The sequence below is a fragment of the Belonocnema kinseyi genome, chromosome 3 (assembly GCF_010883055.1).
Source record: "Belonocnema kinseyi isolate 2016_QV_RU_SX_M_011 chromosome 3, B_treatae_v1, whole genome shotgun sequence".
Lineage (NCBI taxonomy): Eukaryota > Metazoa > Arthropoda > Insecta > Hymenoptera > Cynipidae > Belonocnema > Belonocnema kinseyi.
Window position 1 is genome coordinate 154,714,592 of NC_046659.1, and position 25,461 is coordinate 154,740,052.

The following is a 25,461-nucleotide window of genomic DNA, read 5'->3' on the forward strand; positions in this document are numbered from 1 at the left end:
TGGAATAGTTATTGTTGAATTTTCAAGCCGAAAAGACAAATTTTCAACAAAAAAAAAGTTGAATTTTCAACCAAAAAGGATGACTTTTTTACAAAATTACTGAATTTTCAAAAAAGTAATTCAATTTGGAACCAAATAATAAAGTTTTTAACCAAAAAATATAAATTCTTGAATTCATTGAAATTCATTAATTTTGAACCAAACAGCAGAATGAAAATTTTTTTAAAAAATCAACAAAAATCAAGAAATTAGTTGTACAATTTTATCTGAAAAAAATACATACGAAAAATGAAAAATTTAAATTTTCAGTGAAAAAAAATTAAGTTTCAATCAAAAAACGAGAGTAAACCCAAATTGTAGAATTTTCGAGTCGAAATAACAAATTTCCCATAAAATAGGTGAATTTCCAAACTAAAATGTTAAAATAGGAATTTTCAACAAAATAATTAATTTTCAATCGAAACATATTAATTTTGACTATCAGAGTTGAATTTAAAAAAAATAGATGAGTTTTGATACCAAAAAAGAACTAAAATTGCAATCGAATTTCAAAACATACCTGGATCAGCGGCCATATTGGAATCGTACCGGTTTGTAAGGCTGGTTGCCGTTGTGTGAGGCGGTTGGTCGCTGGTGCAAGGCGTGTTGCCTATTTGTTTTTACATTTATGAAATGCGAGAAACGTCAAAATGTTGATCAATCTTTGATTTTTTGATTGCATTCACTCGTTCTTGTCGATATTAGCAAGTAATTAATAAAATATTCCAAACTCAATTTCTGATTTTTGTAAAATGTGCAATTAAATATCTTTTATTTGACCAGATATTCTTAATTTACATAAACTAACCTAAAATTAGTGTTACACATCTTTTCTACATTTTAGAACAGCTTAATTGACAAATATTAAAGTCATTCAAATTCGACTAGAATTAAAATGGACTCAAAAGCTGTCGTAATTTCTGGCGAAGCCTCAGAATCTGATGATGAGTGTGTGAACGTCAACACAGTAAGTTTTGAATGTTATTTTCTATTTGGATATTAAACAATTAAAGCAAAAATATTGCGCTATAGTCATATTTTCGCGTTAAAAAATGTTACATTTTGTAGAAAATTCGTATTTTTGGTAGAAAATGCATTAATTGGGTTAAAACTCCAATTAGTTTGTTTAAAATGAACTTTTTTGATAGAAATTAATATTTTACGGTCAAAAAATGTAACTTTTCTATAGAAAATTAGTATTTTTGAAAAATGTAATTTTTGTAGTGAATAAAAATGTACCTGTTTGAAAATAAATCTTTTTTGTTTGAGAAATTGTGGATTCGACTATTTTGTTGAAAATTCTTCCTTTTTTAAAAAGAATTCAACTGCTTTTTTTGAAAATGACTGAAATAATCAACATTTTTGTCGAGAGTTTATCTTTTTTGGTTGAAAATTCAACCATTTTGTTCAAAATTCTTTGTTTTAAGTGAAATTCATGTAATTGGTTGAAAAGGCGTATTTTTTGTAGAAAATTCATTTATTATATTTTCAAGTTGAAAAATTGAACTATTTTGTATCAAATTCGTCTCTTTTTGTAAATTTGAATTTTTCGGCGAAAAATGCAGCGTGTTGAAAATTCGTCCTTTTTTTGTAGAACAATTGGGTTTAACTATTGGGTTTAAAATTCAACTACTTTGTTAAAAATATATTGTTTGGTTGAATATTCATAATTTTAATTGAAAATTAATTCATACTGTGTATAAAAGAAAATTATGCAATTTTGAATGTTTTTTTTAATATTTTAATTTTAAAGATTTACAATTAAAAATTTCACAATCGAAAATTCTTCAATTTCAACGATTACCAGTTAAAAATGTTCGATTTTAAAGATGCATAAATAAAAATTCTTGAATTATGACGAGTTTGATGATTTTTAAGCTCAAAAGTCAAGAGTTTTCAATTCTAAATCTTCCTAATGGATGACATTTCATATTTAAATCATAAAAATTACAGAACTTTTAATTGTGAAACTTAAAACTTGCAAAGTTCTACCATTGTGAAGACAGTTAAATTTCAAAATTCTTGAATTTTAAAAGTAGAAAATTTAACATTATTCAATTTTCATGACTTAAAATTTTTTTAATTTTAATTTTAGTGCTTTGCGATTTAATATTCTTCAACTTTTAATTTATATAATTTAAAATTGTATAGTTTTGATTTTTGGAGTGAATGGAGTGAAGATGGAGTAGGATCTTTTTTTCAAGAAATAATTTGAATTTCTTCATTAACTCATTTTTGAAGATTTATACCCAATTGAAAATCCTTCAATTAAAAAAATGTATTATAAATAAAATTTTTTTAATTACTGTGATTGTGAATAAGATCAAAAGTAATGATTTTTATTTTTATATTTTAAGAATTTTTATTGATAAATCTTTGAAATTGACGAGTTTTTAATTTTGAAAATTTTCAATTAAAAATTATGCAAGTTTAAAGTTTTACATTTTATAAAAACTACAATTTTGCTGATATACATTTGGAAATTATTCAATTTGGAAGATTTAGACTTGAAGTAAATAATTTTGATCATAAAAAAAGTTAATTTTAAACTAAATAGTTGAATATTCCGACCCATTAGTTAAATTTTATACAAAAAAACACGAATTTTCAACCAAAAAAGAATTATTCTCAAGAAAAATATTAAAATTATTATTTCAATTTAGATTTCAATTTAAAAATAAATTTAATTCGTCAAAAAAGGACAAATGTTTACCAAAATAATTAAATCCTAAATTTCTCACAACAAAATTTTTTTTTACATAGTGCATTTTTAACAAAAAGAAATAAAAACAATTACATTTTTGCGAAAAGAGGCGCATTTTCTAAGAAATATAAAAAAATGATAACCAAAAAATATTAAATTCCTTAGAAACCTTAATTTTTAACCAAATAGTTGAATTTTTAACCCAAAAGGTGAATTTTCGATTTAAAAAATACAAATTTTCAACGAAATAGATGAATTTTTAAATAAAACTATGAATATTCAAAAAGAAAAAAATGTAAACAAAGTAGTTGAATTTTCAGTTAAAAAAAATATGATTTCTCAAAAAATATGTTTCGGGTTGATATTTAAATTAAGTGGGATTTTAATTTTAAACAAAAAATAATTGTATTAATAAAATAGGACGAATTTTCATTAACCCAAAAAAGTTTCATTTTCAACCGGTTGCATTTTTTAGACAAAAAATTCCATTTTTACAAAAAGCGACGAATTTTGAACAAAATAGTTAAAAATTTTAACTTGAAAATAGAAATTTCCATAACAAAAACTAATTTTGATCCAAATAGTTCAATTTTCTACTATAAAAGGTGAATTTTCACCCAAAGCAATGAAAAAGATATTAATTTTAAGTAAAAAACAGTTCAATTCTTTAAAAAAAGTACGAATTTTCAACAAAATAGTCAAATCCTCAACAAAAAAATTTTATTTTCAACCAGATGTCAATCAATAATTGTAAATCTTCTAAATTCTTCAATTTGGAAGATTTAGGATTGAAGTAAATAATTTTGATCACAAAAAAGTTAATTTTAAACCAAATAGTTAAATTTTAAGACCCAATAGTTAAATTTTACAAAAAAAAAGGATTTTTAATCAAAAAAGATTAATTCTTAAGAAAAATGGTACCGATTATTATTTCAATCTAGAGATTTTAATTTTAAATAAACAAATTTTAATTTATCAAAAAAGGACAGGTGTTTAACAAAATAATTGATACCTCAATTCCTCACAAAGAAATTATGTTCAAAGTGCATTTTTAACAAAAAGAAATAAAAACCATTATATTCTTACGAAAAGAGTCGAATTTTCTAAGAAATATTTTAAAATTTTAACCAAAACGTGAAATTTGTAACCCAATAGATGAATTTTCTATAAAAATGATACGAATTTTCAATTGAATAGATTAAGTGGGATTTTAATTTTAAACAAAAAATAATTGTATTAATAAAAAAAGAGACGACTTTTCTACAAAATAGTTAAATTTTTTAACTTGAAAATAAAAATTTCCATCATAAGAATTAATTTTGAACCAAATAGTTCAATTTTCTACTAAAAAAGATGAATTTTCAACTTAACAAGACAAATTCTCGACAAAAATGTTGCTAGTTGATATTTTAGTCAAAAAATATATTAATTTTTAATCAAAAATAGTTCAATTTTTTTTAAGTACGAATTTTCAACAAAATAGCCGAATTCTCAGCTAAAATTATTATTTTCAACCAGATGTCAATCAGTAATTCTAAATCTTCTAAATTGAAGAAATTTTGAATGTAAATATCAAAATTAGCGAAATTTTAATTGCAAAATTTACAACTTGCAATGTTCTACAACTTTGAACATTTTTTTATTAGTTTAATTCAGAAAATTTATAATTTAAAATTCTACAGTTTTAATAATTTGAAATTTATTTTTCTTCAATTTTGAATATTAAAAATTGAGGTCTCTTCAACATGCGAATGCTCAATTTGGGGTAGTTCAATTTTGAAGATCTAAAATTCATATTTTTTCAATTTCATAAATTTGAAACAATTTCAAGTGGATTATTATTTTCTAATTTTACAAAAGCACACAATAAGTGAGCGGAAATGTATGAGCTTCAATGTGGACAAAGTTAATGAATGAATTGGAAAATTATTATTGTATATAATTAATATAATTCGATTCTTTACTCCAGATGATAAAAGGAAAAGAATTATTTTTCACAGGGAACGAGATTTTCTGCTTTATTAGAGAATAACGCTTGTGGTACAATAATATCAGGAGAAGCTCAAGAGTCTGATGATGGTAATTATGTATTTATTATTTAAATAATTCATTATTCGACCATGGATAATGCAAGATTTCATAATAAAAAACTATCGTCTACCAAAATTTACAGTCTACCAATTGACGATTCAAAGTACGTATTTCCGTGAATTATTTTAGACTGCTTTTTCTCTATTTTAGAGGCTTTGTTTTATATAATTATTTTTTAATTAATTTTTTTATAATTCATAGCTTTACAAGCAAAAAGGAAATTATATATGTATTAATTTTGTTATAAAAAGCTCGGCTTTTGTATTTCCAGCAAATTTAATATAATTATATGATTCGAATTTATTATAATATTTACTTTTTATTTACAGATGAGGGAAGCTTAAGTAGCTTAAGCGGCGCAATTGATGCCACAGTATGCCCTTCTTATACGGAAGCCAAAGTTTCAAAATCAAGAAAGGATTACGTAAAATACAATAGTTTGCTCCATTACAAATTATGTGAGTAAATAATTATTATTGAATTCTAAATAAGCATATTTTACTGAATGGTCACTCAAGTCTTGGAAAAATAATTATCTATTTACCGCAGGTTAGAAAAAATCTGGAAATTAGGGGAAAATCAAGGAGTTTTTTCGGTGGGGTAAAAGTCAGGGATTTTGAAAAAAATGTGCAAAACTTTAAAGAATAATGGTCGCTATAAAGTGACTTCAGTCATTTGTTTTTTACTCAAATCACTTTTTTGTCTCCTTTTTTTTTTAAACGAAAATATCACTTTAGTAACTTTTCTTTCAAATAAATTAATAAGATAATAAATATTTGATAAATTCTGAATTTTCTTCATTTGTTTTTAATATTTTAAATTATTTTAAAAGATTCCTCTTTTTTAAAAATATTTTATTAATTTGAAGGAATTTCAAAGGATTAAAAGTTGTTTAGAGTATTTAACCAAATTTCAAGGAATATTCAAGGGTTTAGATAAAAGTTTTAAGGTATTTCAAAGAAGATTTGAAATGTTTTAGGGTATTTTACAAGATTCCAAGTTATTACCATATATTTCAATAATTTGAAGGGATTCAGAAGGATTTTTTAAAATATATTTTAGGGTATTTTGAAAATTTTTAAACAATTTTCAAGAGCTTTAAAAAGTTTCAATGAATTTGGAATATTTTAGGGCATTGTAAAATATTCTGAAGCATTTTTAATAGTTTCCGCTTTGCAGTCTTGTTTGAAAATATATTACTTTTATTGTATCTCTTTTTTTGCAATTATTTTTCACAAATAGAGTTTCTTGAGTATATATTTTTTAAACAGTTTTTAAAGGAACATAATTCTTTTTAAGCATTCTTGTGCAATTTGTTTCATAATTTAGTTTTTTAAAGTCTGTTGGTTTAGAAAATGTACTTTCAGATTTCAATAATTTTAAGGTATTCCAAAGGATTTTTGAAGATTTTGCGGTATTTTTAAAACTCTTAAATATTTTTAAAGATCTTTGAAAATTTTGAAGGCATTTCAAAGGAAAGATTACAAAGCATTTTTAAGTGATTAAAAAAATTTGAACTTTTAGGAATTTCATATTCTCGAAGATTTCAATGATTTTAAGGGGATTTAAAAACTCTCAAAGTATGCAATTTCACCATATTCAAATTTTATTAAAATGTTTAGTCAAAAATTAATCTATTAAAATTGAAAATTTATCTTTCTTGTCTGAAACTTAACTTTTTTATTGAAAATTCATCTGTCTTTAAAAAATATCGGTTTTTTAGATTATTTTTTATTTTTTCAAATTTTATTCAAATGTTTAGTTAAAAATTAATTTATTAAAATTGAAAATTCATCTTTCTTGCCTGAAAAATAACTGTTTTATTGAAAATTCAACTGTTTATAAAAAAGATCGGTTTTTTATTTTATTTAAATTGCATTCAAATTTTTAGTCAAATTTTATTTTATTTAAATTGTATTCAAATATTTAGTCAAAAATTAATTTATTAAAATTGAAAATTCATGTTTCTTGTCTGAAAATTAACTCTTTTAATTGAAAATTCAACTTTCTTTGAAAAATATCGGGGTTTTAGCTTATTTTTTTCAAATTTTATTCAAATGTTTAGTTAAAAATTAATTTATTAAAATTGAAAATTCATCTTTCTTGCCTGAAAAATAACTGTTTTATTGAAAATTCAACTGTTTATAAAAAAGATCGGTTTTTTATTTTATTTAAATTGCATTCAAATTTTTAGTCAAATTTTATTTTATTAAAATTGAAAATTCATGTTTCTTCTCTGAAAATTAATTTTTTTATTGAAAATTTAAATTTCTTCGAAAAATATCGGGGTTTTAGCTTATTTTTTCAAATTTTATTAAAATCTTTAGTTAAAAATTAATTCATTAAAATTAAAAATTGAAATTCAAATGGGTATTTTATTGAAAATTCAAATGCCTCATAAAAAAAATCTTTTGGCTTGAAAAATAAACTATTTTGATCGACTACTACTGTGTTAAATAATTTGAATATTTTAGAAAAATTCAAATAGCCTGTAAAATTAATATATTTTTAATCTAAAACCCAATTATCTGTTCTAAAAATCATCTTTCTTGTCTGAAAATTAAGTTTTGATTGAAAATTGAACTGTCTTTGAAAAATATCGCTTTTTGGCTTATTTTTTTAAATAATATTTTATTAGATTTTAGGGAACTTATGCACAAGAAATTATAGACTTCGTAGGATTGCAAATATTTCAAGGTTTTTCCAAAAATTTAGAAAACTTTTCAATATTTTAAGATATTTAAAAAAATTCTAAGATATTTTAAAACATTCCAAGAAATTTTCAAAGCCTTTGAAAAGTCCCAAGGGATTTCAAAGAATATAAGATAATTACATTTTTCTAAGGATTTAAAATGTAATAAGGCATTTTAGAAGATTCCAACGAATTTTCAATTAATTGAAGTAATTTAATGGGATTTCAAAGGATTTGAATTAATTTAAATTCTTTAATTCCAAGGATTTTCAAAAGCTTTAAAAAATGTCAAGGAATTTCAAAAGATTTTAAAGGGTATAAAATATTTTAGGGTACTTTAAATTATTTTAAGGCTTTTTCAAATGACTTCACTAATCCAATGGGAATTTCAAAGGATTTTAAATATTTTAGCGCGTTTTAAATCCTTTTAAGGAATTTTAAAAGCGTTTCTATTTAAAAGCTTAAAAAAATGCCTTAAAATGATTTAAAACACCCTAAAATATTTCAAATCCTTTGAAATTCCCAACATATTACAATAGATTTCAAAGGGTTTGAAATATTTTAGGGTATTTTAGAAGGTTCTAAGAAATTCTTGATTGATTTCAAGAATTGAAAGGAATTTCAAGGTTTTTTCAAAGATTTAAAAATTATTTCAATATTTTAGGATATTTTTAAAAATGCTAAGAAATTTTCAAAAGCTTTGAAAAAATCCAAGGGATTTCAATGTTTATAAGATAATTTAGATTTTTTTTAAGAATTTCAAATATGCTATGGCATTTTTGAAGATTCTAAAGAATTTTTAATTAATCTCGATTAATTAAATGGGATTCCAAAGGATTTGCATTAATTTAGATTTTTTAATTCCAAGAATTGTTAAAAGGTTTAAAAAATTGCAAGGAATTTCAAAATATTTTTAAAGAGTTGAAAATGTTTAAGGGTATTTTAGATTATTTTAAAATATTTTTAATTGATTGCAGTGTTTAGTAGGAATTTCAAACGATTTGAAGTAGTTTAGGTTATTTAAAATTATTTCAAGGCTTTTTTAAAAGCTTTAAAAAATGTTAAGGAATTTCAAAAGATTTGAAAGGATTTGACATGGTTTCGAGTTTTTTTAAAAAAGATTGAAAGTAATTTTTTATTGATTCCAAGAATTGAAAGATTTCAAAATTTTTGAAATATCTTAGGGTATTTGAGAAGATTCTAAGAAATTGTTAATTGCTTTCAATAATTTAAAGGAATTTCTAACGTCTTGAAATATTTTACGGTATTTTAAAAGATTCCAAAGAATTTTTTATTAATTTCTGCAAGTCAATGGGATTTCAAAGAATTTAAAGTATTTTAAGTTTTAGAATATTTAAAACTATTACAAAGGATTTGTCAGCTTTTCCAGGATTTCAATGATTTTAAGGGATTTTAAAAGCTCTCAACGTATGCATGAGATTTTATAATGTTTTACTGAATTTTAAAGAATTTATTCACCATAAATGAGGGATTTTTTAAGAGTTTTTAAACGATTCTAAGGAATTTTTAAAAGATTTCAATACTTTAAAGGCATTGAAAAGAATTTCAAAGGTTTTAGGGTACTTTAAAAAATTCCAAGGAGTTTTTTAAAGCTTTGAAATGTTTCAATGAATTGGAAATATTTTCGGGTGTTGTCAAATATTCCAATGTATTTTTAATAGGGTTCAATAATTCGTAGGTATTCGAAAGGATTCTTGACATTTTTAGGATATTTTTAAAACTCTTAGATAATTTTAAAGATCTCTAAAAAGTTTGAAGGGATTTCAAAGGAAAGATTACAAGGCATTTTTAAGTGGTTGAAAAATTTCCGTTGATTCGAATGACTTAAAATAATTTTTAAAAATTGTATAGGTTTTTGAAGAACTGCCTAGAATTTCAGACTTTCAAAGGTTTCAATAATTTTAGGGGCTTTTAAAAGCTCTTAATGTATGTCATTTCACCGGATTTCATAATATTTTCAAATATTTCAAGATTTTTCCAAAAATTTAACATTTTTTTCAATATTTTAGGATGTTTTTAAAAAATCTAAGAAATTTTCAGAAGTTTTGATAATTTTTAAATGATTTCAAATATGTTATGGCATTTTAGAAGATCCCAAAGAATTTTCAATTAGTTTCAGTAATTCAATGGGATTTCAGAGGATTTGAATTCCTTTAGATTTTTTAATTCCAAGAATTTTCAAAAGCCTTGAACAAATTGTATGGTATTTCAAAAGATTTGAAGGGTTCGAAATATTTTAGAATATTTTAAATTATTTCAAGAGCTTTAAAAAGCTGAAGAAATTTTAAAAAGATTTCAAAGGATTTGAAATAGTTTCGGGAATTTTAAAAGATTACAAGGAATTTTTTATTGATTTCAAGTATTTAAAGAGATTTCTAAGGGTTTGAAATATTTTAGGGCATTTTAGAAGATACTGAGAAATTATTCATTGATTTCAATAATTTAAAAGAATTTCAAACGATTCGATTGATTTTAAATATTTAAAAAAAATTATAGGGTTTTAAATAATCTTCTAGAATTTCGGAGGATATGGAACGATTTTATAGGAGCTATAAGGTTTTAAAAATATTTTTAAAAATTCGAAAGGACTTGTCAAATTTAAATTATTTAAAGAGATTTTAAAACCTCTCAAGGTATGTAATTTCATGGGATTTCACGATATTTAAACAAATTCTAAGGAATTTTCAAGAACTTTAAAAAGTTTCAAGGGATTTCCAAAAATTTGAAATAATTTAGATTTTTTAAACGATTTGAAATGGGTTGCGGGAATTAAAGTTTTTAAAATAATTTTCAATTGATTTCAGTCATTTAATGGGATATCAAAGGGTATTTGTAATTCATCACAATGTTTTAGAGGGATTTTAGAGTTTGAAATATTTAAAATTATTCCAAGGCATTTTTAAGCGGTTTCAAAAATTCCAAGAAATTTCGTAAAATTTCAAAGGATTTAGCATATTTTAGGGTAATTCCAAAGTGTTTGATTTTTTGAGAGTATTTTACAAAATCTCAAGGGATTTGAAATATTTTAGAGATTTTTAAGAGATTCTAAAGAATTTTCAGTTACTTTCAGTATTTTAAGGGGATTTCAAAGATAAATGATTCAGAGGCATTTTCAAGAGATTTAAAAGTTTCAACAGATTGCAAAAGATTCCATAGGATTTAAAATATTCGAGAGATTTTTAAAAGATTTCAAGGAATTTTTAATTAATTTCAATAGTTTAAAAGGATTTCAAACAGTTTGAAATATTTTAGTGCATTTTAAAAGATTTGAAAGGATTTTATATATTTTTAATAACTTTAAAAGATAGAAAAAAAATTTTAACTGGTTTTATATAAGTTAAAGGGATTTCAAAGGGTTTAAAATATTTAAAGGCATTTTAAAAGATTTTCATGAATTTTCAATAGATTTAAAAAATGTCAAGGGATTTCCCTAGATTGTACGCGATTTAAAAATATTTTCATGCAGTTGTAAAGAATTTGATAAAATATCGGAAGATTTGCAATGATTTTATAGGACCTGTAAGGCTTTAAAATATTAAAAAATATTTCAAGGAATTTTATAAGATTTTAGAGGATTTCAATTATTTTAAGGGTCGTTAAAAGCTCTCAAGTTATTTTAATAATTTTTCCAGCATTTCATAGAATTTTTTAGGAATTTTAGAATATTTAAGCACATTCCAAAGTATTTTTTCACAAGAAGTGAGAAATCTCGTCGGATTTCGAAGATTTTAAGAGGTTTTCAAATATTTTGTGCAGTTAATTTAATTTCATTTGGACTTTACCCTGATTTCTTTGGAATTTTTCTAAACTCAATTCAAACTTAATGAATTTTTCTTACAGAGCACTTAAATTTTTTTAAATATTATCAAATTCTTTTCATTTCCTTTCAATTTCTCTAAATTAAATCAAATTTTACTGGATTTTACTTTTTGGGTTAGAATTTTGGTCTTTAAATATTAATGTACAGGTAAAAGTCAGGGAATTTTGAAAATACAGTTTTGCGACTACCCTGACTTACTTTTGCAGTTATTAATAATATAATTATGCACAAGGAAATTTAAATAAAAACAATTACTTTCCTTTATATTACTGTACAATTGAAATTACATTTTATTGACCACGTAGCAGTACAATCTGAATTACATGAACTAGTCAGAATTAAATTTCGCAATGTTAATGATTATGATAATTTCGATTTAGCAGATAACTGAATATCAACAATTTATCTACCGTAGCTTTTTTGCATTCTCGGCTCTTGTCGAATGATCTTTTTTTTAAATGACCACTTTATTTATTTTGATTGAAAAGACTAAAATTTCTGATTAAATATATATAACTTTGCATAGAAAAAAATAAAATAAGATCTATAAATTATTGAGTGTAAAAAATCCAAAAAGTTATAACTACTTCCTAGAGAAGAAAGGGTAGTCTAATCTAATTTAATATTCGATTATTCTTCTATTTGATTAAAATCAGGATGTCTATCCTACCTGGAGAACCTGGAAATGTCAGGAAAAAAATTTTAATTCCAATATAAAATTGAATAACAATGATTCATATTTGTAAAAGTAGATTTAAATTACTGTATTTAACTATTTTATTGAAAATTCGTTTTTTTTTTTTTGGTTCGCAATTAATTTTTTTAACTGAAAATTTAACTATTATATTTTTGGTTTGCAATGTTTTCTCTTTCTTGATAGACACATTTTTATCAGTATTCTTTTTTTTAAAGAACATTTAATTACTTGTTAAAAGTTAACCTCTTCTGTTAAACATTTTTTTTATATGTTCATAATTTTAATTGAAAACCTATCTTTATTGTTGAAAAATCAGTTGTTTTGTTGAAAATTCTTTTTCTTCTTGAATGAAAATTAATTTCCTACCGAGAATTTAACCATTGAGGTTAACACTTGAACTATTTTGTTGAAAATTCTTTTTTTGTTGACATTTTTTTTCTAATTCAAAATTTGTAGTAAAAAAAATTGAAAATGTAATTATTTCAGTAGAATATTCCATCACTTTGGTTAAAAATTAATCTCTAGTTGAAAATGATTTTTTTTTAAACTAAAAATTGAACTATTCAATTTTTGTACGAAGAATGATCTTTTTTAGTCAAAAATTTGTCTTTTTTTTGTAGAAATAAGATTTCTCGGTTAAAAATTCATCTTTTTCATTTAAAATTCAACTATTTCAGTTAAAAATTTATCACTTCCAATTGAATATTCAAACATTTTAGTTGAAAATCAATCTCTTTGGTTGAACATTAGTTTTTTTTTTTAAGGAAAATTTTACTATTCAATTTTTTGTTGACTATTTATCTGTTTCAGATGAAAATTCATTATTATTGTTGAAAACTCGTCTTTTTGCCTTTTTTCAAGTTTATACTAAAAAAGATAAATTTTCAACTGAAGAAAGATCAATTTTCAACCAAAAATGGAATAGGTACATTTTTAGTTTAAAAAATTAATTTGTAATTAAACTGATGAATTTTTAACTAAAATTATGAATCGTCAACTGGAATAAAACCAAAAAGATCAATTTTCAACTAAAAATTTGGATTTTCAAACAGAAAGATTAATTTCTACCAAAGAAGATGAATTTTAAACTAAAATGAAAGAATCTACAATTGGAATAATTATATTTTCCTTTCAAAAAATAATAATTTAAAAAAACTACAAAAAAAGATACATTTTCAAATATAAATAATTTTCAATAAAATAATAATAAATTTAAAAATAAAATGATGAATATTTAACTGGAATAATTGAATTTTCAAACAAAAAAGTGAATTTTTCAACAAAATTTTGAGGCAAAGACGATTAATTTTGATTAAAAAGATGAGTTTTCAAAGAAATAGTTTAATTTTGTACTAAAAAAAAAAACAACTAACTTTTAACTAAATTTATGTTTCTCCTTCAACTGGCAAAGCAGAGTTTTTAATCAAAAAGATACATTTTTTAAATAAAATTATAAATATTCAACTGGAATTGAATTTTCAAACAAAAAAGATGAATTTTCTACCAAAAAAGTGAATTTTTAATAAAAAAAATTAATTTTTCACCAAAATATTGAATTATTAATTTTTTTTAATGGTGGGAAATTGAATTTTCAGTTAAACAAATCATTTTCAATCGAAAAAACTAATAAAAAAAAATAGTTACATTTTCAAAAAAAGTAATGAATTTTTAGAAAGACGATTAATTATGTTAAAAAAAGATAAGTTTTGAACGAAATAGTTTAACTTTGTACTTAAGAAAAAATTTCAACCTAATAGTTGAATTTTTAACTAAAAAAGTAATTTAATTTTAAAACAAAAAGATGAATTTTCAAATTAAATAATGCACATTTAACTGGAATAGTTGAATTTACAATTAAGAAAATTCATGTATTTTGTTTTAAAATCGGCTTTCTTAATAGAAAATTAATGTTCTTGCTTGAAAATTCTTCTTTTTCGTTGAGAATTCGATTATTCCAGTTAAATACGCATCATTTTATTTGTAAATTTATCTTTTTGGTTGAAAATTCAAGTATTCAAGTTAAAAATTCATCATTTTGGTTTAAAATTAAATAAATTTTTTCGTTAAAAATTCAACGATCAGATTGCAAATTTTTTTAAAATAAAAAATGAAACTATTTTGTTGAAAATTTATGTATTTTGTTGCAAAATCGTTTTTCTTGGTAGAAAGTGCATCTTTTTGGTTGAAAATTCTAGTGTTCCAGTTAAATATTTATAATTTTATTCAAAAATTTATCTGTTTGACTGAAAATTCCACTTTTCCAGGAAACTTTAACTATTCATAATTGTATTTGATTGTATTTTATTTTGATTGAAAATTCAAGACTGGTTGACAATTTTTTGTTGGAAAATTAATTATTCCAACTGAAAATTCAACTATTCCATTTTGGATAAAAAAAACTTATATTTTTTAGTCTAAAAATCAACTGGTTGGTACCCAGATTAATTTTATAGACAAGTCCAAGAAATTAATTATGATTTTGGTATTATTTAATTAATCCATGGTTGTAATATATTAAAGAATATCCTTTAATACAATTTGTCAAAGCTTTCTAAATTAACCCTGAAAGTCCATACATGGTAAAAATCACGGTAAAGTGCATCCTGGGTATTAAACACCCCAGCGTATTTAATCATGTATTGTTTAACCCCTATTGAATATTTTCTCACAATAAAATTATCCGATATAGTTTAAGGTATCTTTTATAAGGTAGAATTGATTTTATAGCCATTTATTTATTTTAAGTTTGTTAAAAAAATTATTGAAAAAAGTGAAAAAAATGGAGTTTTTACTTAAAAATTCATAACTCACACAATTATAATTAATTTAACCTGAAAATGTATGACTATACTTTTAAAATAGTGTGCTTTCATACAAAAAATGTTGCAACATAGGTGCTTTCAAAAAAGATATTTATTTGCACCACTTACTCAATTTTTTCGAATTATGTATGGTTTGTAAGAGTTTGAAAATTTCTTGGGGTGTCAGACACCCACAATGAACTTTAAGGGCTAAACATATTAATTAAATCCTTAGAAACTGAAAGAAACATTATTTATAATAAACTTGCGAAACTGTAAAGATATTCCGAATTGATATTTTAAAAAAAATCGACATATTGTTATGGCTCTCTACTATGAAAAATTAGACCTGAAAAAAATTTTAAATATCGAGAAAAAAATTTCGAATTGTCAGGGAATTCTTTTCCAGGATTTGAGTAGACACCCGGATTATGCTTAGATTTGACTAAACCCTCTTCTCAAGATTTTAGTTATAACTGTTTTAAAAAAAATGCTTTGAACAATAGATTTTTGTTAATAAACAGATGAATGTAATATGGCACTAGACAACAATGTTCAGCGAACGATTCAGGGTACAATCACAGCCGGTATTCAAGAATTATCAACTATCAACCGGCAATTGCTAAAAAGCGAATTAATTCTACAAGAAGCCGCCTGTCAATTACGGAATGCGTCAAATCGAACCGCAAATGCCTCCAATTCCTTACTTCAAGTTATGGATTTCAACTTTCTGCACTCCATAAAAAGTTAACTTATACATATATCGTAAAACGTAGCTTTGCCATATAGATATCTTAATTTAATAACAGCGATTTTAAATCACAAAATCTTTTCGGGGCTGTGTTGAGCATTAATTGATTTTGTTTTTTTACTGGCAGTTCTATTCCATTATTTCCCTAGGAGCATATATTTTTCAAACGTCAGCTGAATTTAGATTATTTGTATTCTTAGAGCCTATTGTAGCCTATAAATTAATACACTTATCAATTTTAACATACCAGATTCGCATATCGAATATATCAAATATTTCTATACTGGTCGTTGCATTCCTTTTTTCTTGTTCAGTAACATAGAAATTTATAACTGTAGCAATAAATTGGATGGATAATATATTCTGATTTTGTTTTCAAATGTGGCATTATTTTGGAATTTGTGGTGGGTCGAAAGAAGCAGAGGTCGCTGAGTTTTGCATTTTTACTAGGAATGCAAAGGCTTTGTTATAGGCACATTTGTTTTAAGACTATTTGTGTATTTTCTGCTTCTTGATTTCGTATTTGATTGGAAAGAGAAAGAAAAATCGGTAATCTCTTTTTCGACAAAGATTATCAGGATGGCGGTTTTTAGCTGAGGAAAAAAAATGCTCGGGTTTTTCCGGAACTCTTGAAGCTAAAAATTTTTCATTTAAAAATGAAAAATGAATGAAAAAAAATTTGTAAGTTTCCAAAATTATATCATTTTTTGCAATTTTAAGTTAGAAACTTTAAAAATTACACTTTTTTAAAATTAATACTTTTGAAATTGTGTTTTTTAAATGACAAATTATTTTTAATTTTCCCTATAATTTTACGAAAGTTTAATTATTATCGTGAAACCTTCCAAATTCTTAAAGAGATTCAAAATTTTATTAAAACTTCTAAATATCTCTTCATTTCATTCAAATTTTTCCTCAAACTTTTAATAAATCCTGCAAAATTCAATAAATTGCTTTAAAATCTTCCAGGTAGTTTTTTGACAATTTTGGAAATCTGTTGAAATATTTTGGAATATTCTCTTAAAATTAATTTTTAAGAATTAAAAATAATTTTCAAGTTTCCTGGGAATTTGAAAACAATTTTGTTATTCTATTGGAATCTTTCAAGCCTTTCAAATCTTTCAAACCTTTCAATTTGGTTATTTTCAAAACTCTATATTTTTTTTAAACGTTTAAAAATCTTTGCAAGTTTTCAATTACTTTGTGATGTTTTTAAAACCTAAACTGTCAAACCTACTTGAATTTTTCTAAATTAATAATTGTTCGATTGTTTTTTATTCATCCAAATTTGTTTTGTTTCTAAATCTTTCTAAATATTCTGTTAAAATTAATTTTTCAAAATCAAAAATAAAAATATTTTATTTTCCTGAGAATCTTCATAATTTTTTTTCGTTATTTTGAAACCTTTCAAATTCCTAGAAATCTTAGTACATTTTTTTTTTGTCTTTAAAGGTTTCAAATGTCCATGAAAAACTTGAAAATCTTCAAAAAACGACATTTTGTTTCAAATTTGTTGAAATATTTTTTAATACTTTCGTAAAATTAATTTGTTTAAATAAAAAATATTTTCAATGTTCCTAGGAATATATACAATTTTATTATTCTATTGAAACCTTTCAAGATGCTTAAAAAGCTTCTAAATTTTGTTTTTTCAAAAATCTAAATTTTGTTCGAAATCTTTTCAAGTTTTCAATTATTTCAAGATCTTTTCAAAACTAATAGATATCTCTTAAACTTACTCGATCTTTTTATGAATTAATAATTGATCAATTGTTATTTATTCATTTTTTCAAAATAAAAAAAATAAATATATTTAATTTTCCTAGGAATCTCAATACATTTTTAAATCTTGAAAAGTCTTAAAAGTCGTTAAAAAGGTTCAAAATTCTATTTTGAAACTTCTACATTTTGTTTGAAACTTTTTTTTACATCTATTCAAGTTTTCAATTAATTTTTTATGCTTTTAAAATTTCTAAATATATCTTAAACCTACTCGAATTTTTCCAAATTATTAATTGTTCGATTGTTTTTTATCATTAAAATTTGTTTTTGTTTTAAAATATTTAAAATATATTTTTTTCTTTTGAAAAGTTTCAAAATACGTATAAATATTTTTAATTTTCCTAGGTATATTATTATAATTTTTTTATTCTTTAAACCCTTGAAAAGCTTCATAATTTTATTTAAAATCTTCGACATTTTATATTTTGTTTAAAATTTCTAGGAATCTTTCCAAATTTTAAATTATTTTTGAAATTTTTTCAAAACTTCTAAATATTGTTTGAATTGCATCGAATTTTTCCTAAAACTTTTAATAAATACTGAAAAATGACAAAATTTCCTTATCTTCCAGATTATTTGTTCACAACTTCAAAAATTGTTAAATTTTTTAAAAACATTGTGTTAAAATTAATTTTTCAAAATAAAAAATCATTTTCTATTTGCCTAGGAATGTTAATAAAATTTTCTTTCCGAAACCTATCAAATTCTACATTTTGTATCAAATTTTTTGAAATCTTTTCAAGTTTTCAATTATTTTTAAATCTTTTTAAAACTTGCAAATATCTCTTAAACTTACTCGAATTTTTTGTAAATTAATAATTGTTCAGTTTTTTTATTCATCAAAATTAGTTTTTGTTTTGAAATCTTTTTAAGTATTCTCTTGAAATTAATTTTTCAAAATTAAAAAATATTCTTATTTTTCCTAGGAATTTTACCTATTTTTTATTATTATTTTCAAACATTTCGAAATCTTACAAAAGTTTCAAAAATCAATATTTTGTTAAAATTTTGAATTATTTTTATGATTTTATTTAAATTTGAATCTTTTTAAAACTTCAGAATATCTCTTAAACTCACTTAAATTTTTTCTAAGTGAATAATTCTTTAAATGTTATTTATACATGAAAATTTAACAATTTCACTTATAAATAAATGTTTTTTAATGGACATCTAAGACTGTAACATTTAAAGTTTAAATTTAGCTCTGAAATTTTAACGATTCAAGGCTGTGTTTTTTTTTAATTACAAAATTTCAAATTGATCAAATCAATTATTGTTCAATTTCTAATATTCTAACTACAGTTCAATTAAAAAAATTAATCAATTTATGTTTTCAACTTAAAATAAAAAATTGTGATTTCAAGTAATTGGTTGGATTTTTCTTCTAAAAATTCATAAAAGTTCAGCGGCCACCCTGATTATAGATTATTTTTTATAATTTGTTTGCCTTTTTTGCCGCGAGTGATATTGTGTACTAAAAAAAGGGCTTGCAAACATAAAATTAAATTTTGGATTGAACATAAAATTCAAGAAATAATATTAAAAATTTAACCAAAAAAAGAATGATTTAATTGTTAAAAGTGTTTGTGTTATGTTTAATATTCTCCAACTACGTGATGAACTTTTAATGCCACAAGTGATTGATTATTTTCGAATATATTAAGATCCTTATCATTACTCGTTATCATATCAGTGTTAAGGCATACAAAAGAACGTCATACTTAAGGCTTTTGCAAGAACTTTGACCAATAATCAATAAAAAATGGAATAATAAATAATCTTCAAAATCGAACAATGAAAAATGAGACAAAAAGAATCATTAAAATTTTTTTATTAATAACCTCTCGATATAATTAATAAATTAACAATCTTATACAAAACAATAAATTTGAATCCATAATAAATAATACTTTTTCGAAAGAAGTTATCCTTTCAAAAGCCTCTATTGTTTTTTTTCTAGTAGATTTTTTTATCAAACGCATAACTCTGTTAGGTATCAAAGGGTTGATATTGTTCATGGTTTATTTTTTTATCTTTATCACTAATGTGCAGAATGAATTGGTGATCTAAATGGGATGCAAATTTTCCTATAAAAGTTCAGTCTTAATTATTCCTTTAAACTTCGTTGAAACCAAAAACATCTTACCTACAACGGTGGATATCTCAAAAGTAAATGGTTTTACTTTTGAGAAAAGAAAATTTGGGCTTTTGTGCTCACACTGATATGGCAAAATCGCGACGGAATGCCTTCTCTAATTACTTGTTTCCCATATAATACATCGTAGTTTTAGGAATACTGCATACTATTACGTTACATATTAAGTTACATTCTTGCTGAATTTCGAAGCAATTCCGTATGGTGAATTGCGCACTATGATTATTAGGGCGGTCCAAATTTCTTCTTCTTCAAATTCTCATGATTATCTCTATCCTAATTTGTTTGAATGTACACAAAAAATATATGCATTAAAAAAATTATATTTAAACATTCCGGAGTTTATAAACGTATTTTCGATAAAAAAAACGTTTTTTTGTATGTTTTTGTTCTCTTCACAATTAGCCATAGAATAGGAATTAAAAAAATAATCAGCTTTCAGCGAAGTATTTGAATTTTTAATAAAAAAAAGATTATTTCTCAACGAAAAATGTAATAGTTGGTATTTTAATATTTTTAACCAAAAGGTTGCATTTTTAAGAAAGAAGATTAAATTTCTGTACAAAAAGAGATTAAATTTCAAATAAAAATAACGAATTTTCAACTAGAATTGAAATTTCGATCTAGAAAGATTTTGTAGTCAATAAAAAAAAACTGTATCTAAATGTTGAATTTCCAATCCAAAAATCCGAGCTTTCTAAAAAATAGAATTGAATTTTGAACCAATAAGATCAATTTTCTGCGAAAAATGACGGACTCACGATCAATTACATATATTTTCTACGAAATAGTTGAATTTTTATATTTGAAAAGATCAATTTTTAATCAAAAATAGAATAGTTCAATTTTCAATAAAAAGAAAATAATTTTCAAATTAAAAAACGAATTTGTTATAAAATAGTTGAATTTTCAACAAAGTGATTAAACCTTTTAATCAAAGGGATGAATTTTCAAATTAAATTATGAATCTTAAAAAAAAATTTTTAAAGTACTTCCAATTTCAACTATAATTAATATTTCAACAACAAAATATTGTTATTAAAAATAAAAAAAACAGTCGAATTGTTAATGAAAAAATGTAGGTTCTGCAAAAAAAGAGAATTTTTCAACAAAAAACGTGAATTCTCTACTAAAAATGATAAATTTTTAATCTAAAATGAAATAATTAAATTTTCATTAAGAAAATTATTTTTCAACAAAAAGAAAACGAATATTCAAAAAAAAATTAAATCTTCAACCGCTAAATAATTTTCAATTTCAACAAAGTAGTTTAATTTATTAACCAAAATAGATTCATTTTTAACCAAAAGGTTGCATTTTTAAGAAAAAATATTAAATTTCTGTACCAAAAGAGAGTTGAAATTTCGAACTAGAAAGATTTTTTAGTCAATACAAAAAATTGCATCCAAATGTTGAATTTTCAAACCAAAAAGCCAAAAATGATTGATTTACGAAATAGTTGAATTTTTAAATTTTAAAAGATACATTTTTAATCAAAAATGGAATACTTAAATTTTCAATAAAAAGAAAATAATTTTCAATTTAAAAAACGAATTTGCTATAAAATAGTTTAATTTTCAGCCGAAAAATATGAATTTTTAACAGAAAAAGTTCATTTGAAACTAAACAATTGAAGTTTCAAAAAAAATTTAAATTTAAAATATTTTTTAATCAAAGGGATGAATTTTCAAGTGAAATTGTTGATCCTAAAAAAAATAAAGATAATATTTCAAACTTCAACTATAATTAATGTTTCAACAAAAAAAGATTTTAAGTAAAAATAAAAAACAGTCGAATTGTCAATCAAAGAATTTATGTCCTGCCAAAACAAAAGATAATTTTTCAACAAAAAACGTGAATTCCCTATTAAAAATGATAGTTTTAAACCAAAAATGAAATAATTAAATTTTCATTAAGAAAATTATGTTTCAACCAAGAACAAAACGAATTTTTAAGAAAATAGTTAAATTTTCAACCGCTAAGTATGAATTTCCAACAAAGTATTTAATTTTGTAACCAAAGAGATGAATTTTCAACAGAAATTATGAATCTTCAGCCAAAATAAATAAATAAATTTATAAGAAATTAGTTTAATTTTTAACTATAATTGACATTTCAATAAAATAGGATTTTAATTAAAAATAAAAAAAGTCGAATTTATTCAATAAAGAGGGATGATTCAACAAAATACGTGAATTTTTGTACTAAAAATGATCAATTTTAAGCTAAAAATGAAATAATTAATTTTTAATAAAAAAATATATGTTTTTCAAAAAAAAAACTAAACAAATTGTTAAGAAAATAGATAAATTATCAACCGCTAAATATTAATTTTTAACAAAGTAGTTTAATTTTTTAACTTTTTAATTAGTTTAATTTGTTGTAAATTAATTTTTCTTACTCAAAATGTAATTATTCCATGTTTGATTTAACATTCATCTTCTTCAGTTGAAAATTCATCTTCTTGGCTTGAAAATTTCTGTATTTTCTTGAAAATGAATTTTTTTTGTAAATAAATTAATATTTTTGTTTAAAAACTCATTTCTTTGATTAAAAATTCATTTCTTTATTAAAAATGAACTTTAACTGAAAATTTTATAAATTCCATTTTTCGTTGAAAATTTATCTTTTTTAGTAGACATTTAATCTTCTTGGTTTAAAATTCGTCTGTTTGGTTGAAAATTTAACTATTTTGTTGAAAACTTATCAATTTGTTCAAAACTGGTCTTTTTTTGGTAGAAAATTAATTTTTTGGGTTGAGAATTCAACTATTGAATTAAGATTTTTTTATTGAAGATACAGCTTATTTTTTTGAAAATTTCTGTATTTTGGTTAAAAATCCATCTTTTTGATTGAAAATTAATTTCTTTAACATAAAATTCAACTTTCTTAGTTTAAAATTCATGTTTTTTGATAAGAAATTAATTTCTTTGGTTGAAAAATTATATTTGCGAGTTAACAAATGTAGAAAATTCGTCTTCTGGGTTGAAAATTAATCTGTTCAGGTTGAGTATTCAACTTTTTTGTCTAAAACTTAACTATTGGGTTGAAAATTATCTTTTTTGTTGGAAATACATATTTTTAGATTAAAAACTCAACTATTTTGTCAAAAATTCATTTTTGTGTGAAAAAAAAAAAACAATTGTTTGGTTAAAAATGAAATTTTACGTTGGAAATTTATATGTTTCGCTTCATAATTCAACTAATTTATAAAAACATTAACTTTTTTGTTAAAGGTAATTTTCCTTTTGAAAATTCGTCTATTTGGCTTCAAATATTAATGTTTTTTCTGGAAAATCAATCCTTTTTCGTATAAAATTAATCTTTTTAGTTAAAAATTCATTTCCATCATTGACAATTTAACTACTCCATTTTTTGTTTTACTTACTCCATGTAAGAATAATAATACATTGTTTAAATAATTATTTTTATTAACTTTATTTAATTATTATCTCGCTCTAACTTAATAGTTGAAAGAAAGTTGAAAAATTCAGAAAAACCGCGATTTTATAAAAATTCCAAGAGAAAATTGGTATAAACAACAATAAATTGTTAAATCAGTTTGACGGGTTATTGAAAAAAGTAATTTTTGATCCCTATTTAATGCCTAATTGTGAAGAAAAAAGTCGACTGTCATCTAATATTGACGATTCTGAATAAAATTTACAAAAACGTCTTTTTTATGTGAAATAAGAAAAACGCATTGATTTTTTTTTGTGAATTCGAAAAAAAATTTGAATAGAACATGCAATGAAAGTTAAGAAGAAAAAATTCAAATGCATTTTTGGACTACCCTAATGAATATACAGTAATGATTGAATCGCAACTATTGCATCCAGAGATTTTTTGGTCTAGAACTCATATGTAGGGGAAACCTAATAAATTAATATTAAAATTAATTATTTTTCTTTTATTTCAGGGAATTTTCAATAAAAAATTAATTTTTAACCAAAAAGATCAATTTTATACGAAAATAGATTGATTTTTTAAAAAATAGATAAATTTTCAAGAAAAAATACGAATTTTCAATGTAAAAAATTTTTTTAAACAAAACAGGTAAAGTTTTGTATAAATTTCTTCAATTTTCAATTAAATAAACCAAATTTTCAAGAAAAAATTTCATTCATAGGGCGGTTTCCCCTACATTTCGCTAAACACCTAAATCTAGTACTTCGTAAAGAGTTTACATTTTTACCTGTAGGTCTTCCATAATTGAAATTAGGACTTTTGACAATAACTTGATAAAAGCAAGTACTTAATCGTCCAATTTTTTGAGACAAGTGACTCTCCGTAGGTCTTTGACGAAAAATTACTCGATGAGATCTTGCAAAGATACTTTCTGAAGAAAAGAGATTAATCTTAATTGGTGTCAGATATTTTAAATTCTTTTTAAACTTCATCTATCAGAAATTTTGCCCAAGAACTTGGCTCATCAGCCAAGTTTGCTCATTAATTTCTGATTCTTTTTTAATAAATGAAACCTCCGGGACTAATCTGAATCGATTTAGTGTTTGTTTTTTTGGATCAGTTTCATTGATTGTGAGATTTCTGTTGTTTTTGGGGTAGAATAATTATGAAGTGGGCTCAATTCCAAAAGAGGATCAAAGTTTGGTGCATTTGACGACCTTTGTAAAATATTCGACGTCTTTCACGATACATATTGGCTATGGTGAGGGCGCCCACCCCCCACATGGCCTACGCTCGTTCCATTTCGCCGCTAGTTGTGTACATTTGAAGAAGAGCCATCGACTCCTGGGCTTGCCTCTTCTCCACCAAAAACCTCCCCGAAGCTTCTTTCAGTTGCTCGAGGAACAACCTGGAAAAGGGAATTTTCAAATTTGAAAAATTAAGACATCTGATTCTATTTCTTAGAGACTTCACAGCACAAAATGCTCCCAAAACCGGAGGAAATAGGGCGATTTTTCAAGAAAATAGGAGAATAAATTATTTTTCATACAAAAATTGCGTGTACCTTATGCCTAAGATTTTAAGTCGAAATATTTAATAATTTATTAATATTCATTTAATAATTTCAACAAGAAAAAAAGAATAATTTTCTACGAAAAGAAATTAATTTTCAATAAAAAAGTTATTTTCTAACTAAGAAAGGTTTGTTTCAAGGAAATAGTTAAATTTTAAAAGAAAAAAATTAGTTTTCAACCAAACAGTTGAATTTATAACCAAATTAGTATTCAAATGAGTGTTTAAAATAAAAAGATTTTTTAGTCATTAAAGAACAAAAATTTAATTAAATTGTTAAATTTACAAGGCAAAAAGACGAATTTTCTGCACAAAAATTAAATTTTGAGAAAATAGTTTAAAGTTTTTATAAACCCTTTGTAATTTTCCAGACAAAAATATGAATTTTCAACAAAAAAGTTTAATTTGAACAAAAACCATTTTTTCCACAAAAGGATTAATTTTACACCAAACGGATGACTTTTCAACGAAAAAAGAGGAAGTTTCTAGTAAAAGAGATGAATTTTCAAACCGAAAAGACGATTTTTTTTTACATTTTTTAACACAACAAATTTCTGAACCAGAGATAAATATTCTATAAAAAAAACTAATTGAAAAATATAGGAATTTTCAACGAAGAAAGTTCAATGTTCAACAAAAATGAAACAGTTCAATTTTAGGTTTAAAAAAATTGAATTTGCAACGAAATATCTAATTTTTATCAAAATAAATAAATTTTTAAACAAAAAATTAAGTTTTAACTGAACTAATGAATCGCGCACCAATAAAAGAATGATTTTTTAATCCAATAGTTAAATTATCAACCCAAAAAATGAATTTTCTACGAAAAAAGACCAATTTTGAACAAAATAGATTAGTTTTGAAGAAAATAGTTAAATTTTGAACCAAATAGTAAAATCTAAAAGTAAAATATTTATACTTTCCGCAA

General features: G+C 23.0%; 2 protein-coding genes across 3 annotated transcripts in view; one reads left to right on the forward strand and one right to left on the reverse strand.

Moving 5' to 3' along the window:
- The first annotated feature begins 639 nt into the window (after window positions 1-639).
- On the forward strand, window positions 640-15,692 carry LOC117169039 (biogenesis of lysosome-related organelles complex 1 subunit 3). The gene is made up of 4 exons (XM_033355119.1): window positions 640-1,006; window positions 4,744-4,822; window positions 5,164-5,292; window positions 15,390-15,692. The coding sequence occupies exons 1-4, from the start codon at window positions 935-937 to the stop codon at window positions 15,614-15,616; spliced, it is 507 nt and encodes a 168-aa protein (XP_033211010.1). The 5' UTR covers window positions 640-934; the 3' UTR covers window positions 15,617-15,692.
- An 8,375-nt stretch (window positions 15,693-24,067) lies between these two features.
- The window catches only part of LOC117169038 (DNA fragmentation factor subunit alpha-like), a 36,740-nt gene continuing 35,346 nt past the window's right edge, over window positions 24,068-25,461 (reverse strand). For both annotated transcript variants that reach the window (XM_033355117.1, XM_033355116.1), the window contains one exon: window positions 24,068-24,369. In XM_033355117.1, the coding sequence (XP_033211008.1) occupies window positions 24,249-24,369 (121 nt within the window). In that variant the 3' untranslated portion in view covers window positions 24,068-24,248. The remainder of the gene's footprint in view (window positions 24,370-25,461) is intronic.